The 23118-nt window shown below is 42.3% G+C and overlaps 1 protein-coding gene across 8 annotated transcripts in view; it reads left to right on the top strand.

Moving 5' to 3' along the window:
• Positions 1-23118, top strand: part of MPDZ (multiple PDZ domain crumbs cell polarity complex component) — a 257792-nt gene that overhangs the window by 57453 nt on the left and 177221 nt on the right. For all 8 annotated transcript variants that reach the window (XM_040358412.1, XM_040358432.1, XM_040358424.1 and 5 more), the window contains exons 8-10: positions 6237-6446; positions 7171-7285; positions 13716-13804. In XM_040358412.1, coding sequence (XP_040214346.1) covers positions 6237-6446; positions 7171-7285; positions 13716-13804 — 414 coding nt within the window. The remainder of the gene's footprint in view (positions 1-6236; positions 6447-7170; positions 7286-13715; positions 13805-23118) is intronic.

Raw genomic sequence — 23118 nt, 5'->3', positions numbered from 1 at the left:
AGAAAACCTCTGCTTTAATGCTAGCCACGGAAGAACTGATTTTAGGGCCTGTATAACACTTCATTTAAGTTGCTGTAATTTACAAGTTTATGCACTTAGAAGTTAACATACATATAACTTCATGTTTTATTGTTTGGCATTATTTTTTGGTAAATTAACAAAAAGAGGCTTTATTTTAATGGAAGGAAGACGTACCTGCACATTGCCTGCATACGGTGCCTTGCAAAAGTATTCACCCGCCTTGGCTTTTTACCTATTTTGTTACATTACAGCCAATGTTTTTTTTAATCTGAATTATATGTAATGGATCAGAACACAATAGTCTAAGTTGGTGAATTAAAATTATAAAAATATATACATAAAACTATTGTTCAGAAATAAAAAACTGATAATTGGCATGTGCGTACGTATTCACCCCCTTTGTTATGGAGCCCATAAAAAGCTCTGGTGCAACCAATTGCCTTCAGAAGTCATGAAATAATGTCCACCTGTGTGCAATCTAAGTGTCACATGATCTGTCATTACATATACACATCTTTTTGAAAGGCCCCAGAGGCTGAAACATCTAAGCAAGAGGCTAACCAAACACTGCCATGAAGACCAAGGAACTTCCCGAACAAGTAAGGGAAAATGTTGTTGAGAAGTACAAGTCAGGGTTAGGTTATAAAAAAATATCCACATCTTTAATGATCCCAAGGAGTGCCATCAAATCTATCCTTACCAAGTGGAAAGTACATGGCACAACAGCAAACCTGCCAAGAGACGGCCGCACACCAAAACTCACGGACCGGGCAAGGAGGACATTAATCAGAGAGGTAGCACAAAGACCTAAGGTAACCCTGGAGGAGCTGCAAAGTTCCACAGCAGAGACTGAGAATGGCAGAGTGGCCAGAAGAAAGCCATTACTTTCAGCAAAAAACAAAATGTACGGAGGAAGGTGCTCTGGTCTAAAGAGACTAAAATTTAACTTTTTGGCCATCAAAGAAAACAATGGGCCATATCCTCAAAAGAGATACGACGGCGTATCTACTGATACGCCGTCGTATCCCTGTTTCTATCTTTGGAACTGATCCACAGAATCAGTTTCACATAGATAGACAGAAGATCCGACATGTGTAAGGGACTTACACTGCCGGATCTTAGGATGCAGTACCGCAGCCGCCGCTGGGGGCATTTCGCGTCGAAATGCCGCCTCGGGTATGCAAATTAGCACTTACGGAGATCCACAAAGCTTTTCAGCTTCGTTTTTTCTCCGTAAGTTTTAGTTTGCAATCGTAAAATTAGGGCTGCTTTTACAAAGTGTAAACTGTTTACACCTTGTAAAAGTAGACCCTTCTGTCCAGCGACGCGTTTTTTTTTTTTTTGTTTTAAATTTTTTTTTTTTCCGCCGTATCTTTTTTTTTCCCGACGCAACTTTATTGACCCGTCGTGATCCACAAAGCTCGGCGTAACGTAATTTCGCGCTATGCACGTCGGGAAAATGACGTCACGAGCATGCGCAGTACGGCCGGCGCGGGAGCGCGCCTAATTTAAATGGGAATCGCCCCCATTTGAAGAGGAACGCCTTGCGCCGGCGGAATTTAAGTTACTCAGCTGAAAATTTCTAGGTAAGTGCTTTGTGGATCGGGCACTTAGGTAGAAATTTTAAGGCAGTGTAACTTAAATGGGAATTTTTAGGTTACGCCGGTTCTTTGTGGATCTGGCCCAATATGTCTGGCGCAAACCCAACACATCACCCAAAGAACACCATCCCCACAGTGAAACATGGTGGTTGCAGCATCATGCTGTGGGAATGTTTTTCAGTAGACAGGATTGGTCAGAGTTGAGGGAAAGATGGATTGTGCTAAATGCAGAGATATTCTTGAGCAAAACCTGTACCACTCTATGTTTAATTTGAGGCTAGGACAGAAGTTCACCTTCCAGCAGGACAATGACCCCAAACACACTGCTAAAGCAACACTTGTGGTACTTAAAGATTGCTGTTCACAATCGCAAACCATCCAACTTGAAGAAGCTGGAGCAGTTTTGCAAGGAGGAACGGGCAAAAATCCCAGTGGTAAGATGTGGCAAGCTCATAGAGACTTATCCAAGGCGACTTGAAGCTGTGATAGGCACAAAAGGTGGCTCTACAAAGTATTGACTGTAAGGGGTGAATAGTTATGCACATTGACCTTTTCTGTTATTTTGTCCTATTTGTTGTCTGCTTCAAAAAAAATAAAAAATCTTTAAAGTTGTGAGCATGTTCTGTACATTAAATGATGCAAATCCTCAAACAATCCATGTTAATTCCAGGTTGTGAGGCAACAAAACACAAAAAATGCCAAGGGTGGTGAATACTTCTGCAAGGCACTGTAAATGTTCTGCTTTGTGCAGCTTGGGTTTACCATACTCTGGCAGATATCCAGGCATTTTTTTTTCACTGATGTAAATGCAGACCATTGAAAAAAAAATGGAAAACTTTTTTGCTAGTCAGTATTTTTATGCACGCAAATATGTGCGTGCTGGTTAATTGGATTTGGGGATAGTGGCGCTGCTTATATTTCAGTGTACACAAGATGTCCTATATTATAGGGCGATGTTATATTTGTAGGGGAGCTCCAATTACTAGGAGAGACCAATGGAGATGGGTCTCCTAGACCTTATTATCGTTTATCCAAACGACCAGGTGCTACCCCCTATTATTGCTTGTAATCCGCACTGGTGTCCCAATGATCCGTTGGTTCTTCCAGTGGAATTAGTACGTGTACTTCAGAGGGAGTGTGAGACCAGCCAATAAGTTAAATTGTATTCTGGTAGTGTCCTATGTGCTAGGTATCACAAGTGCTTTTAAAGTATAGCCTTGAAGTGATAATAAGTGCAATATATGTTCAAATCCAATATTCCGTGATATCCAAATAAAATATAAATAAAACACAAAGAAAATATATGTATAAAGTGTCCCCCAGGGCACTATAAGTGAAAATTAGGGGTTTACTCCCCTTTGGTGGCTAAACAAATATAAGTAAATGCCAACCAGATAATATGTGAATAGTTAGTGCCTAGTTCCAGGGCACTGTGCAGGCAAGACGTAAAGGTTATATGGTGAACCTTAGTGTGGATCGCTTCTGCCAAATGGTGAAAAACAAACCAATATATATATATAAATATGTAAAGAAAAAATAATAATAAAAAATATTGCCAATAAGGACAATACTGTACGGTTAAGACCACCCGCAAGAAGTATTAAACCTGATAAAGGGTTAAGTGCAAAGCTAAAGTTGTTACATGGAATAGGATAAACAAATGTGGATAAATATATAAACTGCTGTGGTTATTTAAAACACAGTCCCAAACGAAGTGAACATGTGAGGAATGAAGTGGAATGTCCAAATTCACATATATAAATAATCAAAAAATGAATGAGCATAAACACCCCATAGTGGGTGTGAGCAATGGTGTTACTAGAAAAAATCTCTTAATTAAATAGGATCTCAGGAACCAAACAATAGTTCAGTTTGGAAACAATGTATCGCTGGTATTAAAAGTGCATGATTGGAGAAACAAAATAGTGACTTCATGTGATTTTCTTCTCGGTTGATTTAAACGTGACTTTTGTGCTCCCCCTGTTAGGTCCCCACTCACCAGATGTTGGCACCCCTAGGGGCAAAAGGCAATGGTGGTGGTACCTCGATACTTGTTGTTGTGCTGGTGTATAAAACGGCAAACCAATGCTTTATCACCTCTCCAGAGGGGGAGGGAAGAAAATCCAAGCAGCTTCCAGGTGTCCGAGGGATATTGATTAAAGGAGAAAAAAAGAAAAAATCCACATAGCGTGACACTGCGTTTTGTAAAAGAAAAAGACCATTCGTCTTTATTTAAAAGTTGTATATTGGGTGGTATAGCAAACCAATCAGCAATCCCAAATCCCCGTGGGATGTATGTACAGGTAAGCTGTTTTAGGAAACCACTTCCATGGAATAAAAAAAGGTTTTTTTTTGAAGATCAGAAGACCAATCAAAAAAAGACTTTGCAAAAAAATTAGATTGAGATTGAGAACGCCTTTGAGAACGTCATACGACGAAACGCGTCAGGTGACCATAGACGCAAGCACACACGTACGCACGGCCCAGCAGCTGACTGCATCGCTGTCCTCCGAGCCGCGATCTGCCTGACAGGGGAAGCCACGGACGCTCTCTGCTTGTTGCACGGCGGCACCGATTGGCACAGGCTTCGCTAGCTAGCTCGAGAGTAGGAACAGATAACAGGGCTTACTGTGCCTCTATAATTTATTTTATTTTTCTATTTTTAATTTTTTTGCAAAGTCTTTTTTTGATTGGTCTTCTGATCTTCAAAAAAAACCCTTTTTTTATTCCATGGAAGTGGTTTCCTAAAACAGCTTACCTGTACATACATCCCACGGGGATTTGGGATTGCTGATTGGTTTGCTATACCACCCAATATACAACTTTTAAATAAAGACGAATGGTCTTTTTCTTTTACAAAACGCAGTGTCACGCTATGTGGATTTTTTCTTTTTTCTTTTTTTCTCCTTTAATCAATATCCCTCGGACACCTGGAAGCTGCTTGGATTTTCTTCCCTCCCCCTCTGGAGAGGTGATAAAGCATTGGTTTGCCGTTTTATACACCAGCACAACAACAAGTATCGAGGTACCACCACCATTGCCTTTTGCCCCTAGGGGTGCCAACATCTGGTGAGTGGGGACCTAACAGGGGGAGCACAAAAGTCACGTTTAAATCAACCGAGAAGAAAATCACATGAAGTCACTATTTTGTTTCTCCAATCATGCACTTTTAATACCAGCGATACATTGTTTCCAAACTGAACTATTGTTTGGTTCCTGAGATCCTATTTAATTAAGAGATTTTTTCTAGTAACACCATTGCTCACACCCACTATGGGGTGTTTATGCTCATTCATTTTTTGATTATTTATATATGTGAATTTGGACATTCCACTTCATTCCTCACATGTTCACTTCGTTTGGGACTGTGTTTTAAATAACCACAGCAGTTTATATATTTATCCACATTTGTTTATCCTATTCCATGTACCAACTTTAGCTTTGCACTTAACCCTTTATCAGGTTTAATACTTCTTGCGGGTGGTCTTAACCGTACAGTATTGTCCTTATTGGCAATATTTTTTATTATTATTTTTTCTTTACATATTTATATATATATATTGGTTTGTTTTTCACCATTTGGCAGAAGCGATCCACACTAAGGTTCACCATATAACCTTTACGTCTTGCCTGCACAGTGCCCTGGAACTAGGCACTAACTATTCACATATTATCTGGTTGGCATTTACTTATATTTGTTTAGCCACCAAAGGGGAGTAAACCCCTAATTTTCACTTATAGTGCCCTGGGGGACACTTTATACATATATTTTCTTTGTGTTTTATTTATATTTTATTTGGATATCACGGAATATTGGATTTGAACATATATTGCACTTATTATCACTTCAAGGCTATACTTTAAAAGCACTTGTGATACCTAGCACATAGGACACTACCAGAATACAATTTAACTTATTGGCTGGTCTCACACTCCCTCTGAAGTACACGTACTAATTCCACTGGAAGAACCAACGGATCATTGGGACACCAGTGCGGATTACAAGCAATAATAGGGGGTAGCACCTGGTCGTTTGGATAAACGATAATAAGGTCTAGGAGACCCATCTCCATTGGTCTCTCCTAGTAATTGGAGCTCCCCTACAAATATAACATCGCCCTATAATATAGGACATCTTGTGTACACTGAAATATAAGCAGCGCCACTATCCCCAAATCCAATTAACCATTACTTCCAGGTTTCATTGAAACCTGTCAGGGAGGCAGCAGCTTAATTAATCCTTTTTATCCTAAGCGCGGATCCCCCCAACCCAAATATGTGCGTGCGCCACACTTAATTGAACTAAAGCTAGAATTTTTATGCGCATGTATGCATAAATACACGCACGCACACAGGTTGTATACAGCACATCCTCATGTTTTTTGTGCCAGGAATATTTGATGTTCATATGTCTGTATTTTGTGCAAGTACCCTAAATATGTTTTTGGTTTCTTAATGACATTGCACTATGGCCCGCACACAGTAAAATGTAATAGTCTATGGGGTGATCTGAACAATTGATGACATATTTTCCAACACGCTCTTTTATTAGGCAGAATTTTTTGCATGATGCAATTTTTATTTATTAACGATATGTCCTTTTATCTCTATCAGAATAGTAGACTCCATAGTGGAGATCACATATTAAAAATCGGTGAAACTGACCTTGCTGGAATGAGCAGTGAGCAGGTTGCTCAGGTTTTGCGGCAGTGTGGAAACAGAGTGAAGCTGGTTATTGCCAGAGGTCCAGTTCTAGACTCTACTACAACAGTCACTGCCAGTGTTCAGACTCCTCCATCAGTACCACCTGTACCCGACTTGCAGGTCAGTATATTCCCACACTGTTTTTTTTTTTTTGTATACATATTTGCATTTTATTTAAAGATGCTTTAAATAAAAAAAAAATCTGTTGAATTATGGGGCATTTAAAGAATTCATGGCATTTAGGGCTCATATCAATTAGTGCCCTGAATATTGCAGATTTTCTTGCATTTCAAACATAAACAAATGGTTTTCACAAATTTTCTCCCTTTTGTTCTGTCTGTTGTCATCTTATAACTTCCTATAGTGCACTTCTAACGTACTTCCCAGGTCTCTTTATGGACTACAGAACACCTTTATATGTTAGATAAGAGGAGAAGTAACACACTTCCTGTCCTAAGGTGACAAAATTGCTCCTCCACACATACAGTATAATAAGTGAATGTTGTCCCCCTAGCACAGGGCATAGCACTGGCATGATAACCAGGTAAAAATGTTTGAACAGAAAAAAACAAATGTAGCCAACACATATAAGGACTGCAGTATTTTGACCTAGGGTTTACATATGCTTTATTACTTGGTCAGACCCACAAAAAGCAAAGATATCTAAGTCTCCTATCTTTGTAGACAGACATGACCCTCATACACATTGTACTGTAAATGTATTTTGCTTTTAATAACACCTGTCATACAATACCTTGGCTGTGCTCTTTACTGAACTCTGTTAATAATGACTGTTGTGCGCCTCTAAGGCTATTCTTCAAATGTGTGATGTCCTTTTTTCCAGGTGAATGGTGGAATGACTAGAGATACAGATGGTGAAAGTTTTGATGTTAAGCTGTCTAAAAATGCTCAGGGTTTGGGAATAACTATTGCTGGTTATGTTGGCGACAAAAGTTCAGGTAACCAAATTCTGCAGATCACGGCTAGCCTTAAAACGTTTGTTAACCCAACACTTCATATATGCCTGCTGTACCACGTACTTGTATGAGAAAGTCTCCTGTTCTCTTTGTATTGCCTCCTTTATGTGACATCCCTGTTGTTCCTGCTAGTCCCCCTACTTTCCATATTTAAAATTGACCACACTAAGCAGAAGAGCACACTGGTCAGTTCTCTAGCTGTGCTGGGAACTCAGTATACTCTCCTCCAATGATCAGACTTGACATGCCCTTGCTGCACAGCCATTCACTGACAAGCTCAGTGTCCTGCTGCATCTCCTCCTCCCCCAGCTCTTATGCAGCTGAGAACAGAGGAAATGTGCTCATTTATAAAAAAGGGAAAAAAGGTATTTATATTGTTTTTTTTATATCTATACAAAATGTTTTGCTTTTCATTTCTATTTTAAACTGAATAGGCTGTTTTACAAGGTGATTGTTTACAATCACTTTAAAGGTCGTTTGGCTGTACTTGTGCAGTTCATTCCACACTCCTGTGATTCGTTTTCAGCAGACAGCAGGCTGAAGTCAGTTGTCTGCTGATGTCTGAGTTGGTCCAGACTCGGGAAAGATCACAACGCTGAAGTCAGGATCCGCCCACATGCCTGGACCGGCACCTGGCTCTGCGGCTCCCACCCCCTCCACAGCCCAGCGCTCCTGAGAGCGCGGAGGGGGAATGGCAGAACAGTGAGCTCTGCTCACAGAGCTGTGAGAACCGAGCAATGTTTGATCGCTTGGTTCTCAGTGTTGGAGCCGGCAGGGGACAGATGCATCATCGGAACGATGCTGCATCCACCTAGACAAGTATGATTCTAAAATTAATAATCCAAAACTTATTTTCTAAACTAGTGTTTTAACTTGCAGTGTTTTTTTTATTTTATTTATTTAACACGTTGGGCACACTAAAATAGATATTCCCCTGTAAACTATTTGTTAAAATTCTTAACTCAGATTGCAACTTTCAGTGCTGCTGGCTCCTGCTCTCTTTAGTGATGTTTCCTTTACTCCAGTTCAGTCTAAAAGCCAGTCTGTTAGCTGGGAAAAGGGAGGTGGGGGTGAATAGAGAGTAGCAGGGGAGGGCCTTGCCTTCCTAGGCTATGGGGCTGTGTGTTTCTTTCGATGCACACTGTGTGGGGAGACACAGCTCTAGTCCCTGTATGTAAGGGTGACCCCATAGGATTCTGCAAGTGAAGAGACCCTCCTTGAAACAAACCTGGGGTAGTGATTATGGCATCAACCTAAACTGATTCATAGACAACGAATAAAAAAAATGAAGAAATGAAATCAGCTACTGAAAGTGTCCAAAAAAAATTTGGGTTTAATATCACTTTAAACTTGGAGGTTGGTTATATAGCACAATATATATATTTCCCACAATAATTGTACCTATTTGCATGCAAAGCTTTCTATATTTCCTTCATGCACATAAAGAGTTGGGAGGGTGCACAGAAAAGAGATTATCGGTAAGCAACCAGATTAAAATAAATAAATAAATTGCCGGCCAAAAAATTTGTGAAAAAAAGGGCATACCATACCAAACCCTTATGTGAGCATTCCGCCCGGCAGGTCAGGCTAGCACCCCCCCCCCCCCAGAACCATACCAGGCTGCATGGCCTCAACATGGGTGGGCTCTGCCTCCCCACCCCAAAGCACCTTGCCCCCATGTTGATGAGGACAAGGGCCTCTTCCCGACAACCCTTGGCCCGGTGGTTGTCTGGATCTGCGGGCAGGGGGGCTTATCAGAATCTGGAAGCCTCCTTTAACAAGGAACCCCCAGATCCTGGCCTCCCACCCTATGTGAATGGGTATTGTGTACGTCGTACCCCTACCCATTCACCAAAAAAGCAGTGAAAACTAAAAAAACAAAAAACGATTTTGGCAATTCCTTTATTAGTAAAATGGCTCTGAGTCGTCGTCCCTCCCGATGCCCTCGCCTCTTTCCGCCGCCTTTTTCTTCCCCTGCTATCATCTCCCAGGGTCATCTTCTTCCTCTCTTCACCGCGTCGTTGCCGCCATCTTCTTTCTCGCTATCGCCGGTTACACGAAACAATAAAAATAAAAAAGCTGGTCTTGTCACGAATCTGTGTTTCTCTGTTATTTTCCCCGCTGTCCATAACCTCTTTCATAGGCACGGGGTGTGGCCATCCAATGATGTCAACCTTGTGACGTCACTGGATGGCCTCTATATAAGAGGTGCCGGACAGCGGGAAACATAACAACAGAGGAACACAGCTTCGCGACAAGACCTTTTTTTTTTGTATTTTAGCGGGTAACTGGCTACAGCGAGGAAGTAGAAGAAAATATATCAAACTCTATTAATAGTGACCACAGTGATAGTCAAATCAATGTGGTAAATTATCTTGCTCAAACTAGCAAATTGGTAACCGTGAATAAAACCAAAAAATAAAGATGTGTCATCCACATACAATGTGTCACTTAGTGTCCATATTGTTCATTACTCAAAATCTACTTTGCAATGTTTCTCAAAGACACCAATGTGATATATCAACATTAATGTCCAAAAACAAATAAAAAAATAAATTGCGTCCAAACGATAAAAAAAAAAAACATGAATAAAGGTGCACTGTTCCCAGTTTTCATTAATAATGACATCCAATAAAGTGCTTCTGTGTTCCATCAGTGATCAAAAATAGAAACAATGGCCTCTTGCCAAATCTACATGATCTCCAGATTATAAGAGATCATGAACAGCATGAATTTTAGAGCTTCCTTCATCCCAGTATCAGCTGTACATCGGTACTGTGTGGAAGTGGATCATATGTTCAACCATAGACGCCTCGATCTCCACACCACATCTCATTGTGAACCTTGAGCCAGCTAGTCTTCGTATTGGGCCATGTTGTATATATTAAAATGAAGGACTTCTCATGCAGTACGTCCAAAAAAATATATTTGTTTAACCACTTCCTTACTGGGCACTTAAACCCTCTTCCCACCCAGACCAGTTTCCAGTTTTCAGCGCTGATGCATTTTGAATGACAATTGCGTGGTCATGCAACACTGTACCCAAATTATATTTTTATCATTTTTTTCCCACAAATAGAGCTTTCTTTTGGTGGTATTTGATCATCTCTGCGGTTTTTATTTTTTGCGCTATAAACAAAAAAAGACAGGAAAAAAAAAAACCCACAATGGGCCAGATTCACATAGGAGAGCGTATCTTTAGTTGGGCGTAGCGTATCCTAATTACGATACGCCGCCACAACTTAGACAGGCAAGTGCAGTATTCACAAAGCACTTGCTCCGTAAGTTGCGGCGGTGTAGCGTAAATCGGCTGGCGTAAGCCCGCCTAATTCAAATGTGGAAGAGGTGGGCGTGTTTTATTAAAATGAGCCGTGACCCCATGCAAATGAAGCGCACGCGCGCGCATGCTCAGTATCACGTCAAATTTACTCCATAAGATACGCCAGGCCCAATGCCTGTGACGTGAACGTAACCTACGCATAGCCCCATTCACGTACGACTTACGTAAACAACGTAAAAAGATACGCTTGCCGACGTCCACACTTTGCATTGGCTGCGCCTCATATAGCAGGGGTAACTTTACGCCGGACGTTAACCTGCGCAAGTACATTTGTGAATCGGCGTATCTACCTAATTTACATATTTGACGCGTAAATCTACGGAAGCGCCCCTTGCGGCCAGCGTAAATATGCAACCAAGATACGACGGCGTAGGAGACTTACGCCGCTCGTATCTTGGCCAAATCTATGCGGAACTGATTCTAAGAATCAGGCGCATAGATACGACGGCTCACATTCGGACCTACGACGGCGTACGTGGAGATACGCCATTGTAAGTCCACTGTGAATCTGGCCCATTATTTTTTTACTTTTTGTTATAATAATATCCCAATTTTTTTTTTAAAAATACAGTTTAGGTCGATACGTATTCTTCTACATATTTTTGGTAAAGAAATCGCAATAAGCATATATTGATTGGTTTGCGCAAAAGTTATAGCGCCTACAAAATAGGGGATAGATTTATGATTTTTTTTTTTTTACTAGTAATGGGGAGATCTGCGATTTTTGTCAGGCCTGCGATATTGCGGCGGACATATCGGACACTTTTGACACTATTTTGGGACCATTCACATTTATACAGCGAACAGTGCTATAAATATGCACTGATTACTGTATATATGTGACTGGCAGGGAAGGGGTTAACACTAGGGGGCGAGGAAGGGGTTAAATGTATTCCCTGGGAGTGATTCTTACTGTGGGGGGAGGGGACTGACTGGGGGAGGTGACCGATCTGTGTCCCTATCTATAAGGGGCACAGCATCGGTTTCGTCTCTCCCTGACAGGACGTGGAGCTCTGTGTTTACACACAGAGCTCCACGTCCTTGCTCTGTCACTGACGATCGTGGGTACCTGGCGGACATCATGGCTGCCAGGCACACGCATCAGCATCACGTGACACACCGGGCACAGTTTTCCCCCTCTGCGGCGCACGCGGGGAATGTAAATAGAAGGACGTCCAGGGACGTCCTCCCGGCAGTTGAGAGCCGCACTGTGGACATCTTTCGTCTACAGCACGGGTCTCAAGTAGTTAAAATAAATGCATAGGATGCATTAAGGTAAAAAAACACAAGCCTTTACAACCCCTTTTAAGGGTCTGTGTTTCCTATCGATGAACTCAAGGAAAACAATTTAGGCTGCATTCACACCTGAGCGTAGCAATTTACTGGCATTTTTATTTGAATGCTTTTGAGCGTTTTTAGAAGTGTATTACAAGCATTTTACAGCTTCAGACGTTTTTGTTTAGCCAATAGAAAGCATGGGAAGGAGTGGGAGAGCTACTGTTTGAGCAAAACGCTCAACCAAACACTTGTAAAACGCTCAAATCAGGCATTTCTATTGCTTGTAATCTGCCAAAAAGAAGCTCATGTACTTTTTTGAGTGACAGGCATTTTTCTTCAGGCGACAGAAGGGGCCATTGAAATGACTGAGATTTGGCTTGTTGAGCATTTTAGAGCTACAAGTTTAAAGCAGCAAATGCACATAAGAATTGTTATCCACTTCCACTGGTAGAGTAGCTGTACAGTATACATGTGTGCCCACACGGTAAAAAGCATTTTTGTATTGCTTTTTCATCTGATAGACTTTGCTTCTTGGCATGTACTGGCTTGAGAGTCTGCTGAGACATGAAGTGTACTCACTAATACCATAGGGCAGAACTGAGTCTGTGATATAACTGATGACATAGCATATGTTATTCCTAGTATGAAAATCTGTGTAATGGGACTAGACCAATGTCTTTACACAATGATAAATACTCTTCAGAAATATCCTCCTACACAGGCCAGGGTGGGTAGTCTGGCACTTCCTATATTTGCCTAAAAGTACTCCCGTGTCTAAATGTATCAGACACAGGCTGGTATAAGTGCCTGACTGGTCAAACGACATAAGCCCGGTTTCAAACTAAAGCATAATTATCTGCTGTATTCTTATTGTACACTTGCACTGCAATACTGCAAATTGCTGGCAGTTGGGCCTAGTTGTGGGGACCCCTAACAGTAAAATTTTAATAGCGTGGGTAATTGTCAGCACCCAAGGCAAGACAAGGAATTTGCACCCCTGACCCACGGATATTTAGCCCCCGAGTCCCTTCCACTCGTACAGTATTAAACCCCCTTATGGTACATTTTAGGATGTACCACTCTGTTCTTTTTTCTTTCCCTTTTATCTCCCTCTATCCTAATCCCCCCCCCCCCCCCATTTATCTCTCTAGCCTTCTTTCTTGTTCTCTTATTCTTTCCCTTTTTCTTTGATCCTCTCCCCCTCTTTTCCTCTCCCTTCCATGTATTCTCTTTTTATTCCTTCTCTTACTCCTTGGTGAGGGGAAATGTGATGAGTGGTAGTGGGCAGTGCTGGGTGGGGGGTGGAAGAGTTCTTATCGGCCAACTTAGATGCTCTTGATCAAGGTCACCTGCTGATCTGAGAACTGTAGTGGGGACTTTTAATGGCACTTCTAATCACAGGTAGTGTTGCTCACAGTGTCTCCAGCTCTGTGGTGTCTCGCAGCAGTGACACCTATGCCGAAATCAGGAGATACAGTCTCCTCCAGCCCCTCCCACTTCACATGCCACACCAGTCAGCTGACCTCTACTCTCTGCCCCATGCTGTGAACTGAATGGGCAGCTGTGAAAAGGCAGAGTGGGCGGCTCCGGCCTCCAGGAACAGCCCAGGATTTGGTGACCCCTGGCAAATAGTCATTCAACCCCTGGAGGGGTCCCAACCCCCAGGTTGAGAACCACTGGTCTACACCTTCAGGCAGATGTGGACTACTATGAAAAACTGTCTAGGATTGTTCATCATTTAAAATGGAGCAGAAAATATATAATATATATATATTTTTTTTTTTTATAAAACAGAGCCCTCGGGTATTTTTGTGAAAAGTATTACAAAAGGCAGTGCTGTGGAGCAGGATGGAAGGATTCATGTCGGAGACCAGATTATTGCTGTAAGTAAACCAGTGTTATCTATGTTTTCTTACATAGTATGTTTCAGACCGTTTGACTGCAGAGTTTCTTTGATACCTGCCCTAACCGTTAAGCCATATTCATCTGATTGATTTCACTCAAATAATTTTTGTGTGTGTGTGTGTGTGTTTTTTTTTCCCTTAATTTTATTTTAACTGACTCTGTTGATCAGTTAGAGAAATGCAAAGAAAACATCCCGTAAAAGAAGACGCTGAGTACTTACATTAATTTCACACAATCAATATAATATAAATAATATCTGAAGTATCACTATAACTGTGGTAACACATGGATAGTATGGGGTGCACACAAAATTTAGATATTGTGGGGAAAGTGAGAACTACTTGCCTATGCTCAACAGAGCACACTGTAATGTAAAATGTATACCGGTAGTAGCTATTCAATAAAGAATTAAATGTATGGGAGCGAGTCAGAATTCATAAAACGCTGCATAGTTTTGACCTTCAATATTGATGAAAGCTAAATTCTGACTGCTGTCTAAATGTTTTTTGGTTCATATTCTGAATTGTGCATTCATCTGTTTTGAATCAGGTTGTATGTCTGTTAATAAGGCTTCTGTTTTCCATTGTGCAGCAAAATTGATAGCTTTGAAAGAGAGGAAAGTGTTTTTATTGCAACACAGGCCTGCATTTGCTTAGTGTGAGAGCATGTTATGCACTAAAGAGCTATGATACTGATTTTGTTTGTGACAGATTGTCACTAAATGTATATATTAGAACAGGGGCCAGGCTCAACATTTCAAGTCCTGAGCTACAAGCCAGGCCTTAAGAGTTACTCGCAATCAGTTGGCCCGCCCCTAATTCTGCCCCTAAACATGCCCTCATAAATTATTTCATGAAATTACACGGTTAAATGTTTTATGTAGAAATGAGTTTCAAAAATAAATATTAACAACAACAACTTTAACAATATTAACATACAGCATTACAGTGCCCATCATTGCAGCCTCCTGCGTGCCCATCATTGCAGCCTCCTGCGTGCCCATCAGTGAAGCCTCATGCGTGCCCATCAATTCAGCCTCATGCATACCCATCAGTGCAGCCTTATGCATGCCCATCAGTGCAGCCCCATCAGTGCTGTCTTCTCAGTGCAGCTAATCAGTGTCCATCATTGCCGCCTCATCATTGGCCATCAGTGCCGCCTCATCAGTGGTCATCAGTGCATCCCATTAGTGCCCATCAGTTCAGCATATCAGTGGTCATTTGTGCCGCTTCATCTGTGGTCATCAGTGCTCATCAGTGCAGCCCATCAGTGCTCATCGGTGCTCATCAATGCAGCCCATCAGTGCTCATCAATGCAGCCTATCAGTGCAGCCTCATAATTTCCCATACGTGCAGCTTCCTCATTGTCCTTAAATAAGTGCATCTTCCTCATTGCCCTTATATAAGTGCATCTTCCTCATTGCCCTTATATAAGTGCATCTTCCTCATTGCCCTTATATAAGTGCATCTTCCTCATTGCCCTTATATAAGTGCATTTTCCTCATTGCCCTTATATAAGTGCATCTTCCTCATTGCCCTTATATAAGTGCATCTTCCTCATTGCCCTTATATAAGTGCATCTTCCTCATTGACCATAAGTGCATCTTCCTCATTGCCCATAAGTGCATCTTCCTCAGTGCCCATAAGTGCATCTTCCTCATTTCCCATAAGTGCATCTTCCTTATTGCCCATAAGTGCATCTTCCTCATTGCCCATCAGTGCAACCTCATCAGTGTCCATCAGTGAAACCTCATCAGTGCCCATCAGTGCAGCCTCATGAGTGCCCATCAATGTAGCAGGGATCACAGGGAGGAATCAGGAGGATTGTCAGCTGGATCACACAGAGCGGGAATCTCTATATCTGTAATCCGTTGGTAAATGAAATGCCGCCCTCTGTAAACAAAGTCCCGCCTCCAGGACCCGCATTGGACCAGTGTGCTGTCTATCATAGGAGCCAGTCCAGGAGGTGAGACTTTGTTTGACAGCGGCCAGTGTTTTATATATAAGCCGCATCACAGCAGGAGATTCCCACTCTGTGTGATCCGGCTGGCTCTCCTCCTGACAGTTTCCTGGCTGATCGCTTCAGGCAGAAGTGGCGCAGCCTTTTTTACAGGGCATCAGGGCGGCCTTGGGGGCGGGCAAGAAGGCAATTGATGCTCTGATGCTCTGTAAAAAAGGAAACTGTCGGCCCAGTCCGCCCCTGCTCCACACTCGCCCTCGCTAATTTCCGCTCGCCAAATGCGTCTCTAGCCAGATGGCAGTCTCGCTCAATCTAGAGAGCCATCTTCGATAGAAGGGCATGTGGCATATCCAGTGAACAATCATATTGCATTTCATCTTCTTCTGGGTAAATATGTAACTGATAGAACCTATTAGTAGCTAGGCTAGTAGGTAATGAGTTCTTATTTATTTGTTGACAGCATAGTATTTTATCACAAAGATAAGTTGCATATTTCCCAGTTCCCTGTGTACATACTAGTTTTGTTCATAAATATTGAATGATGTGTATTTACACAGCTAGAAGTCTTTTTTCCTAAATTAATGGAATGAAAAACAAATTTGGTTCTAAAGTATTAGAATTGTTAACTGTATTTTGTGGTATGCCTTTAAGCCTAGTATGTTTTTCCCATTGCTGTCAATCAGAACATTTATACAGCAGAACAGATGGTGGAATATATCCTTAAGAGGTTGTGCTGTTTATTTTGAAAATCAGCTAAGACTATTAGAAAGCAAAACAAAAAAAATCTGGATGTCAGCTTGCGCCATTACATTTGTATTTCAAACCAGTATGCGTTTATAGTTAATAGGATGAAGAAAGATTGATGTCTATCAAGTTAAAGGGTCACTAAAGGATTTTTTTTTAGCTAAATAGCTTCCTTTACCTTACTGCAGTCCTGGTTTCATGTCCTTATTGTTCGTTTTTGCTCTGATGTTGCTGTAATCCTTCTCTGTTCTGAACACTTCCTTTCTCTCTGTGGTCACTAATCAAGGAGGTGTGATTACTGTGTGTCTAAAACCCCTCATCACCAATCAGTTTCGTTTTCCAAACCATCACTGCCCTCTATTGGCTCTGTGGCTCTGTGCAGCAGAGAAGCAGGAAACATGCAAAAACGAAACTGAAACTGCAGGTACATTATATGATTGATTTTTATCTATTTTTAACCATTTTTAAAAGCAATCAGTTAACTATTATGGGACAGATCCACAGAGATCTGCACCCGCGCAGCGTATCAGAGATACGCTACGCCACCGTACCTTACCTGGATTTAAATCGAAACCTGGAAGAATTTGCGCCGTAAGTTACGGCGGCGTAGTGTATCTCTGGCGGCGGAATTCAAATCGGCGATTAGGGGGCATATTTCATTTAAATGAAGCGCGTCCCCGCGCCGAATGAACTGCGCATTAGCCGCCCCGAAATTTCCCGCCGTGCATTGCGCGAAATGACGTCGCTTTTTTAACATAGACGTGAATTATGTCCATCCCGATTCACGGACGACTTACGCAAAAAAAATTAAAAAATTCAAATTAAACGCGGGAACGACGGCCATACTTGACATGGCAAGTCTAACTATACGCCGCAAAACACCAGCTTTAACTATACGCGGAAAAAGCCGACTAGAGACAACGTAAAAGAATGTGACGACCGCACGTACGTTCGTGGATCGTCGGAAATAGCTAATTTGCATACCCGACGCGGAAAACAACCCGAACTCCACCCAGCGGACGCCAAAGTATTGCACCTACGATCCGAAGGCGTACGAAGCAGTACGCCTGTCGGATCTAACCCAGATGCCGTCGTATCTTGGTTTGAGGATTCAAACTAAAGATACGATGCAGGTAATTTGAAAGTACGCCGGCGTATCAGTAGAAGCCAGCGTACTCTCTCTCTGGATCTGCCCCAAAGTCTCTATACCCTGGGCCAAATTCTCAAAAGAGATACGCAGGCGGAACTGCTGTTCAGCCTGCGTATCTCTGTGCCTAACTTTGAAACGATCCTCAAAAGGATTTTTCCAAAGTTAGGCAGAAGATCTGACATCTGTAAGACACTTACACTGTCAGATCTTAGGATGCAGTACCGCATCCGCCGCTGGGGGCATTTCTCATTGAAATGCCGCTTTGCGTATGCAAATGAGGACTTAAGCAGATCCACAAAGCTTTTAAGCATTGTGGTTTCTGCGTAAGTTCCGATTTGCTTGCGCAAAATTAGGGCTGGTTTTACAATGTGGAAAGTTAGTCCACCATGTAAAACCAGACCTTTTTTTCGATCGCCGCATTTTTTTTTAAAATTAGAATTTTTTTTCCCGGCGCGTATTTTTTTTTCACCCGTCGCAACTTTATTGTCCCGTCGCAATCCACAAAGCCCGGTGTAAATTACGTTCGCGCGCTGCACGTCGGGAAAATTACGTCACACGCATGCGCAGGACGGCCGGCGCGGGAGCGCGCCTCATTTAAATTGTAATCGCCCCCTCGAGAAGACGACCGCCTTGCGACGGAGGCACTTAAGTTACACGGCGTGTAATTTCTAGGTAAGTGCTTTGAAGATCGGGCACTTAGGTAGAAATTTAACGCCTGTGTAACTTAACTGCTGAAAGTTAAGTTAGGCAGCGTTTTTGAGAATTTGGCCCCCTGTAACCAGTCATTTCAGCAAAAAAACTTTTTTTCCTTTACAACTCCTTTAAAGCGAGTATTAAACCCCCCCCCCCCCAAAAAAAAAATTGAATTGCAGCTTACTAATCCTTGGATGAGGTGGCTGCTTTTGTTTTTTGTTTTTTTTTGGGGGGGGGGGTTAAGGGGGTTTGGCTGTTTTTTTTTTTCACCTGGTGATCCAGCCAGTTGGTCTGTTTGTTTTTCAACTTCCATGAACAGACCAAGCTGTCCAGACAAAGTAGCAGTTAGGGGATTTGAGACAAAACTTTGACAGGGAGGGCTTACAATGATCAGCTTTTATTCATTTATGTAAAACCGTTATCCCAAAAGGGGGAAAAAACTGTTGCTGTAACTGCTTATAAAGTGATAGCTGTGTTCAGCTTCAGTTTTAGTCCATCTACATTGTCTTGAAAAGGTATTCATATCCCTTGAAATGTTCCACATTTTCTCATGTTACAACCAAAAACTTAAATGTATTTTATGTGATAAACCAACACAAAGTGGCACATAATTGTAAAGTGGAAGATAAATGATAAATGGTTTTCAAAATTTGTTACAAATATCTATAAAGTGTGGCGTGCATTTGTACTCCCCGGAGTCAATACTTTGTAGAACCACCTTTGACTGCAATTACAGCTGCAAGTTTTTTTTGGGGATGTCTTTACCAGCTTTGCACATCTAGAGTGAAATTCTTGCCCATACTTCTTTGCAAAATAGCGCAAGCTCTGTCAGATTGGATGGAGAGAGTGTCTGTAAACAGCAATTTTCAAGTCCTGCCACAGATTCTCAATTGGATTTAGGTCTGGACTTTGACTGGGACATTCTGAATATGCTTCCATTCCATTGTAGCTCTGGCTGTATGTTTAGGGTCGTTTTCCTGCTGGAAGGTGAACCTCTGCCTCAGTTTTCTAAGATTGCCCTGTATTTGACTCCATTAATCTCCCCATCAACTCTGACCAGCTTCCCTGTCCCTGGCGAAGAAAAGCATCCCCACAACATGATGCTGCCACCACCATGTTTCACATGGTGATGTTCAGTGTTAGTTTTCTGCCACACACAGCGTTTTGCTTTTAGGCCAAAAGTTCAATTTGGTCTTATCTGACCAGAGCACCTTCTTTCACATGTTTTCTGTGTCCCCCACATGTCTTCTGGCAAACTGCAAATGGGACTGTCTTTCAACAATGGCTTCCTTCCTGCCACCCTTCCATAAAGGCCATATTTGTGGAGTGCACAACTAATAGTTGTCCTGTGGACAGATTCTCCCACCTCCTCCAAAGTTACTAATGGCCTCTTGGCTGCTTCTCTGATTAATGCTCTCCTTGCCCAGCCTGTCCGTTTAGATGGACAGCCATGTCTCGGTAGATTTGCAGTTGTGCCATTCTCTTTCCACTTTCGGATGATGGATTGAATAGTGCTCTGTGAGATATTTAAAGCTTGGGATATTTGGGATATTTTTTTATAACCTAACCCTGCTTTAAAATTCTTCACAACTTTGTCCCTGACATGTCTGGTGTGTTCCCTGTCCTTCATGATGCTGCTTGTTTAATACGGTTCTCTAACAAACCTCTGAGGGCTTTACAGAACAGCTGTATTTATATTGAGATTAAATTACACACAGGTGAACTCTATTTACTAATCAGGTGACTTCTGAAGGCAATTGGTTCCACTAGATTTTAGGTAGAGGTATCAGAGTATTTCAGATATTTATTTGTAAAAAATAAAAATAAAACCATTTACTATTTTCCTTCCACTTCACAATTATGTGCCACTTTGTGTTGGTCTATCACATAAAAGCCCAATAAAATACATTTATGTTTCTTGCTGTAACATGACAAAATGTGGAAAATGTCATACCCCTTTAAATTTTCCACATTTTGTCATGTTACAATCAAAAACGTAAATGTATTTTATTGGGATTTTATGTGATAGACCATCAGAATTTGAAAATTCATTCTGGAAGATCCTAACAAAGGATGCCAGCATGTTGAACTGGGGAGTAGTCCTGGGAACCCTATTAATGTAGGGGACTTGGTCTTCAGAGTAGTCTCGCATCCTGATCAATACCTTGGAACTTCTGTGATTTTGCTCTTTGCAGCATTGGACCATACCGCTGAAAGATCATCAGATCTATGTTCAGTCGCACAAAGCTTGTGTTTCCTATGATACTAACTGCTGTAAAGGATACTTTCTAAGAGGTCTATCACTGGACATAAAGGCATACGTGACTGGGCATGAGCACAGGTCTCCCACCCTATGAGTGTCTCTATGGAATGAATCTTCTCTTTCCTGCAGTAGGATCTGGACCAATTGTTCTTGGCACATTCAAGGACCAGGTTTTTGTCCAATCTTGTTTCAGAGATCATTGTCTAAAGTGGTGGCTTTATCCTGCAAGGATCTTTTTTAGGTTTTGCATAGGGATCATTTGTTGAGGCTCAGGGTTTCTCTATTGCCTGAAATAATTTGTCTTTTGCCTAAATGAATTTTCCCTCAATTGTCTGCATGTGGTGCAGGCTATGAAAGTCTATCTCCCAGCCACTGGTTCTTCAGGAAAACTGGTTCCTCTTGTATTTTGGGTGAACCCCATAATTGTACATTGATTCCTCTAGATGACGCAGGAAAACCATTATCTAAACCAGTGGTCGCCAACCTTTTGGACCTCTCAGACCACTAATGCCATGGATCCCTACCATGAATTTTTCATGCCTTATACACACAGTGCTCTGGCTCTCTGCCCTCCTCCCCTTGGATCACAATGCTGCTTTATACACACAACGCTTTGGCTCTATCAACACCCTCCCCCCCACTCTGCTGCCTTACACAGACTCATCATTGGATCTCATCTCCTTATCCAGCCAGGTGCTCAAGCTCTGTGCTCCCTTCCAAAATCTGCGATCAGCTCTGCCATAGGAAGTCCCCTTCTTCACCTCTCGCTCTCTGCACTGCTCCCAGTGCCTCCCTTTGAGTTCACAGGAGCCGTAATTACAGAGGAGGCAATAGGTATCAATGTGCACTGACAGTATTGGCTGTCAGCATGCATTGAGAACAGCACTGGAAAGAACATTGGACGGCATACATCTGGGGATCACCAACATTTTCTTGTGCACTGGTTGGTGACTGCTAATCCAAACGTATGGTCTTAACAATCAGGTTCCACCATTTCTTGCCAAGGTGCACTTTTTTGAGATATTTGAGTGCTTCGTGATCTTTACAGCATTATACAATTTTTCAGTTTGCTAGGCTACCACCTGGTCTTTTTTTTCATTGTCTAAGTTCTACCAGTTGCATATTCAGGCATCGTCTAATGCCGTTTTTCAGCTGTAGGCAGTCTATAGTTTTGTCTTTTGAATGGGCCTGTTAGCATTTGTTGCTATGTTGCCCTCCCACTTTTGGATGTCCATCAATGCACTAGAAGGAAAATAGGATTTTGTACTCACCATAAAATCTTTTTTTGGAGTCCACTGAGGCTCCCCCGTATTTGTTTATATGCTATCCATATTACTTTTCTATGAGACTGAGGTATAATGATTGTGGGAAAAATTACCCTGTGCTGGGCAATGTTGTTGCTGGTGTCCATTTCTCTTGTAAGCAAGATGTATAACAAAACAGTCCTAAGAATTCCTGTGCACTTCATTGGACTCCAAGGAAAGGTTTTCATGGTGACAACAAAAGTCCTATTTTATTCCAAGGTTTTTTTTTTTTTTTTATATTTTTGCATATATTCAGTTTGAGTTTTGATATCAGCCTCCCAAGCATAGCAGCACTTAGACTGATAGTAAGAGTAGTGCCCAATCAGTGCTCAATTGCTTTTCATAGTGCTGTCAGACAACATTTGGTAGTCAACTTGGTTAATAAAGGAGGCCTTAAGTGCACCCTCCCAGCATGTCCAGAGGGATGCGCAATAATTCAGTTTTCATGCATTTGCTTTTATTAATATATTATAGGGTTGTCCCGATACCGATACTAGTATCGGTATCGGGACCGATACCAAGCATTTCCCGAGTACTTGTACTCGGGTAAAATGCTCTGATACTTTACCGATACCTGACTTTCCCTGTATCCTCCTCCAGTTCCCCCATCCGTTCTGCTCTCTCCCTCCATGCTCCTGTGTCTCCCCTCCATGCCGCTGCTGTTCTTCTCTCTTCCTCCATGCTCCTGTGTCCACCCTCCGTGCCGATGCCGTTTTGCTCTCTCCCTCCATGCTCCTGTGTCCCCCCCTTCGTGCCGCTGCTGTCCTCCATTCGGCTCTCCCCCCTCCATGCTCCGTGTCTCCCCTCCGTGCCGCTGCCGTTCTGCTCTCCCCCTCCGTGCCGCTGCTGTCCTCCATTCTGCTCTCCCCCTCCATGCTCCGTGTCCCCCCTACGTGCCGCTGCCGTTCTGCTCTCCCCCTCCGTGCCGCTACTGTCCTCTGTTCTGCTCTCCCCTCTCCATGCTCCGTGTCCCCCCTCCGTGCTGCTGCTTCCCCCCTCCGTGTTCTGTGTCCCCCTCCATGTCCTCCCGCTGAACCCGGCTCCTACCTTTTCCGAATGAACAGAGTCAGTGATCACTGACTCTGTCTATTGATATGACTGAGCATTGTAAACTGTGTTTACGATGCTTCAGTTTATGAATGGATAGGAGCCTCTGTCTCCTGTCCATTAATTTCCAGT

The sequence above is a fragment of the Rana temporaria genome, chromosome 1 (assembly GCF_905171775.1).
Source record: "Rana temporaria chromosome 1, aRanTem1.1, whole genome shotgun sequence".
In the NCBI taxonomy this organism is placed as follows: domain Eukaryota; kingdom Metazoa; phylum Chordata; class Amphibia; order Anura; family Ranidae; genus Rana; species Rana temporaria.
The sequence above is the reverse complement of the archived record's forward strand: the minus strand, read 5'-3'. Positions and strand labels throughout refer to the sequence as shown.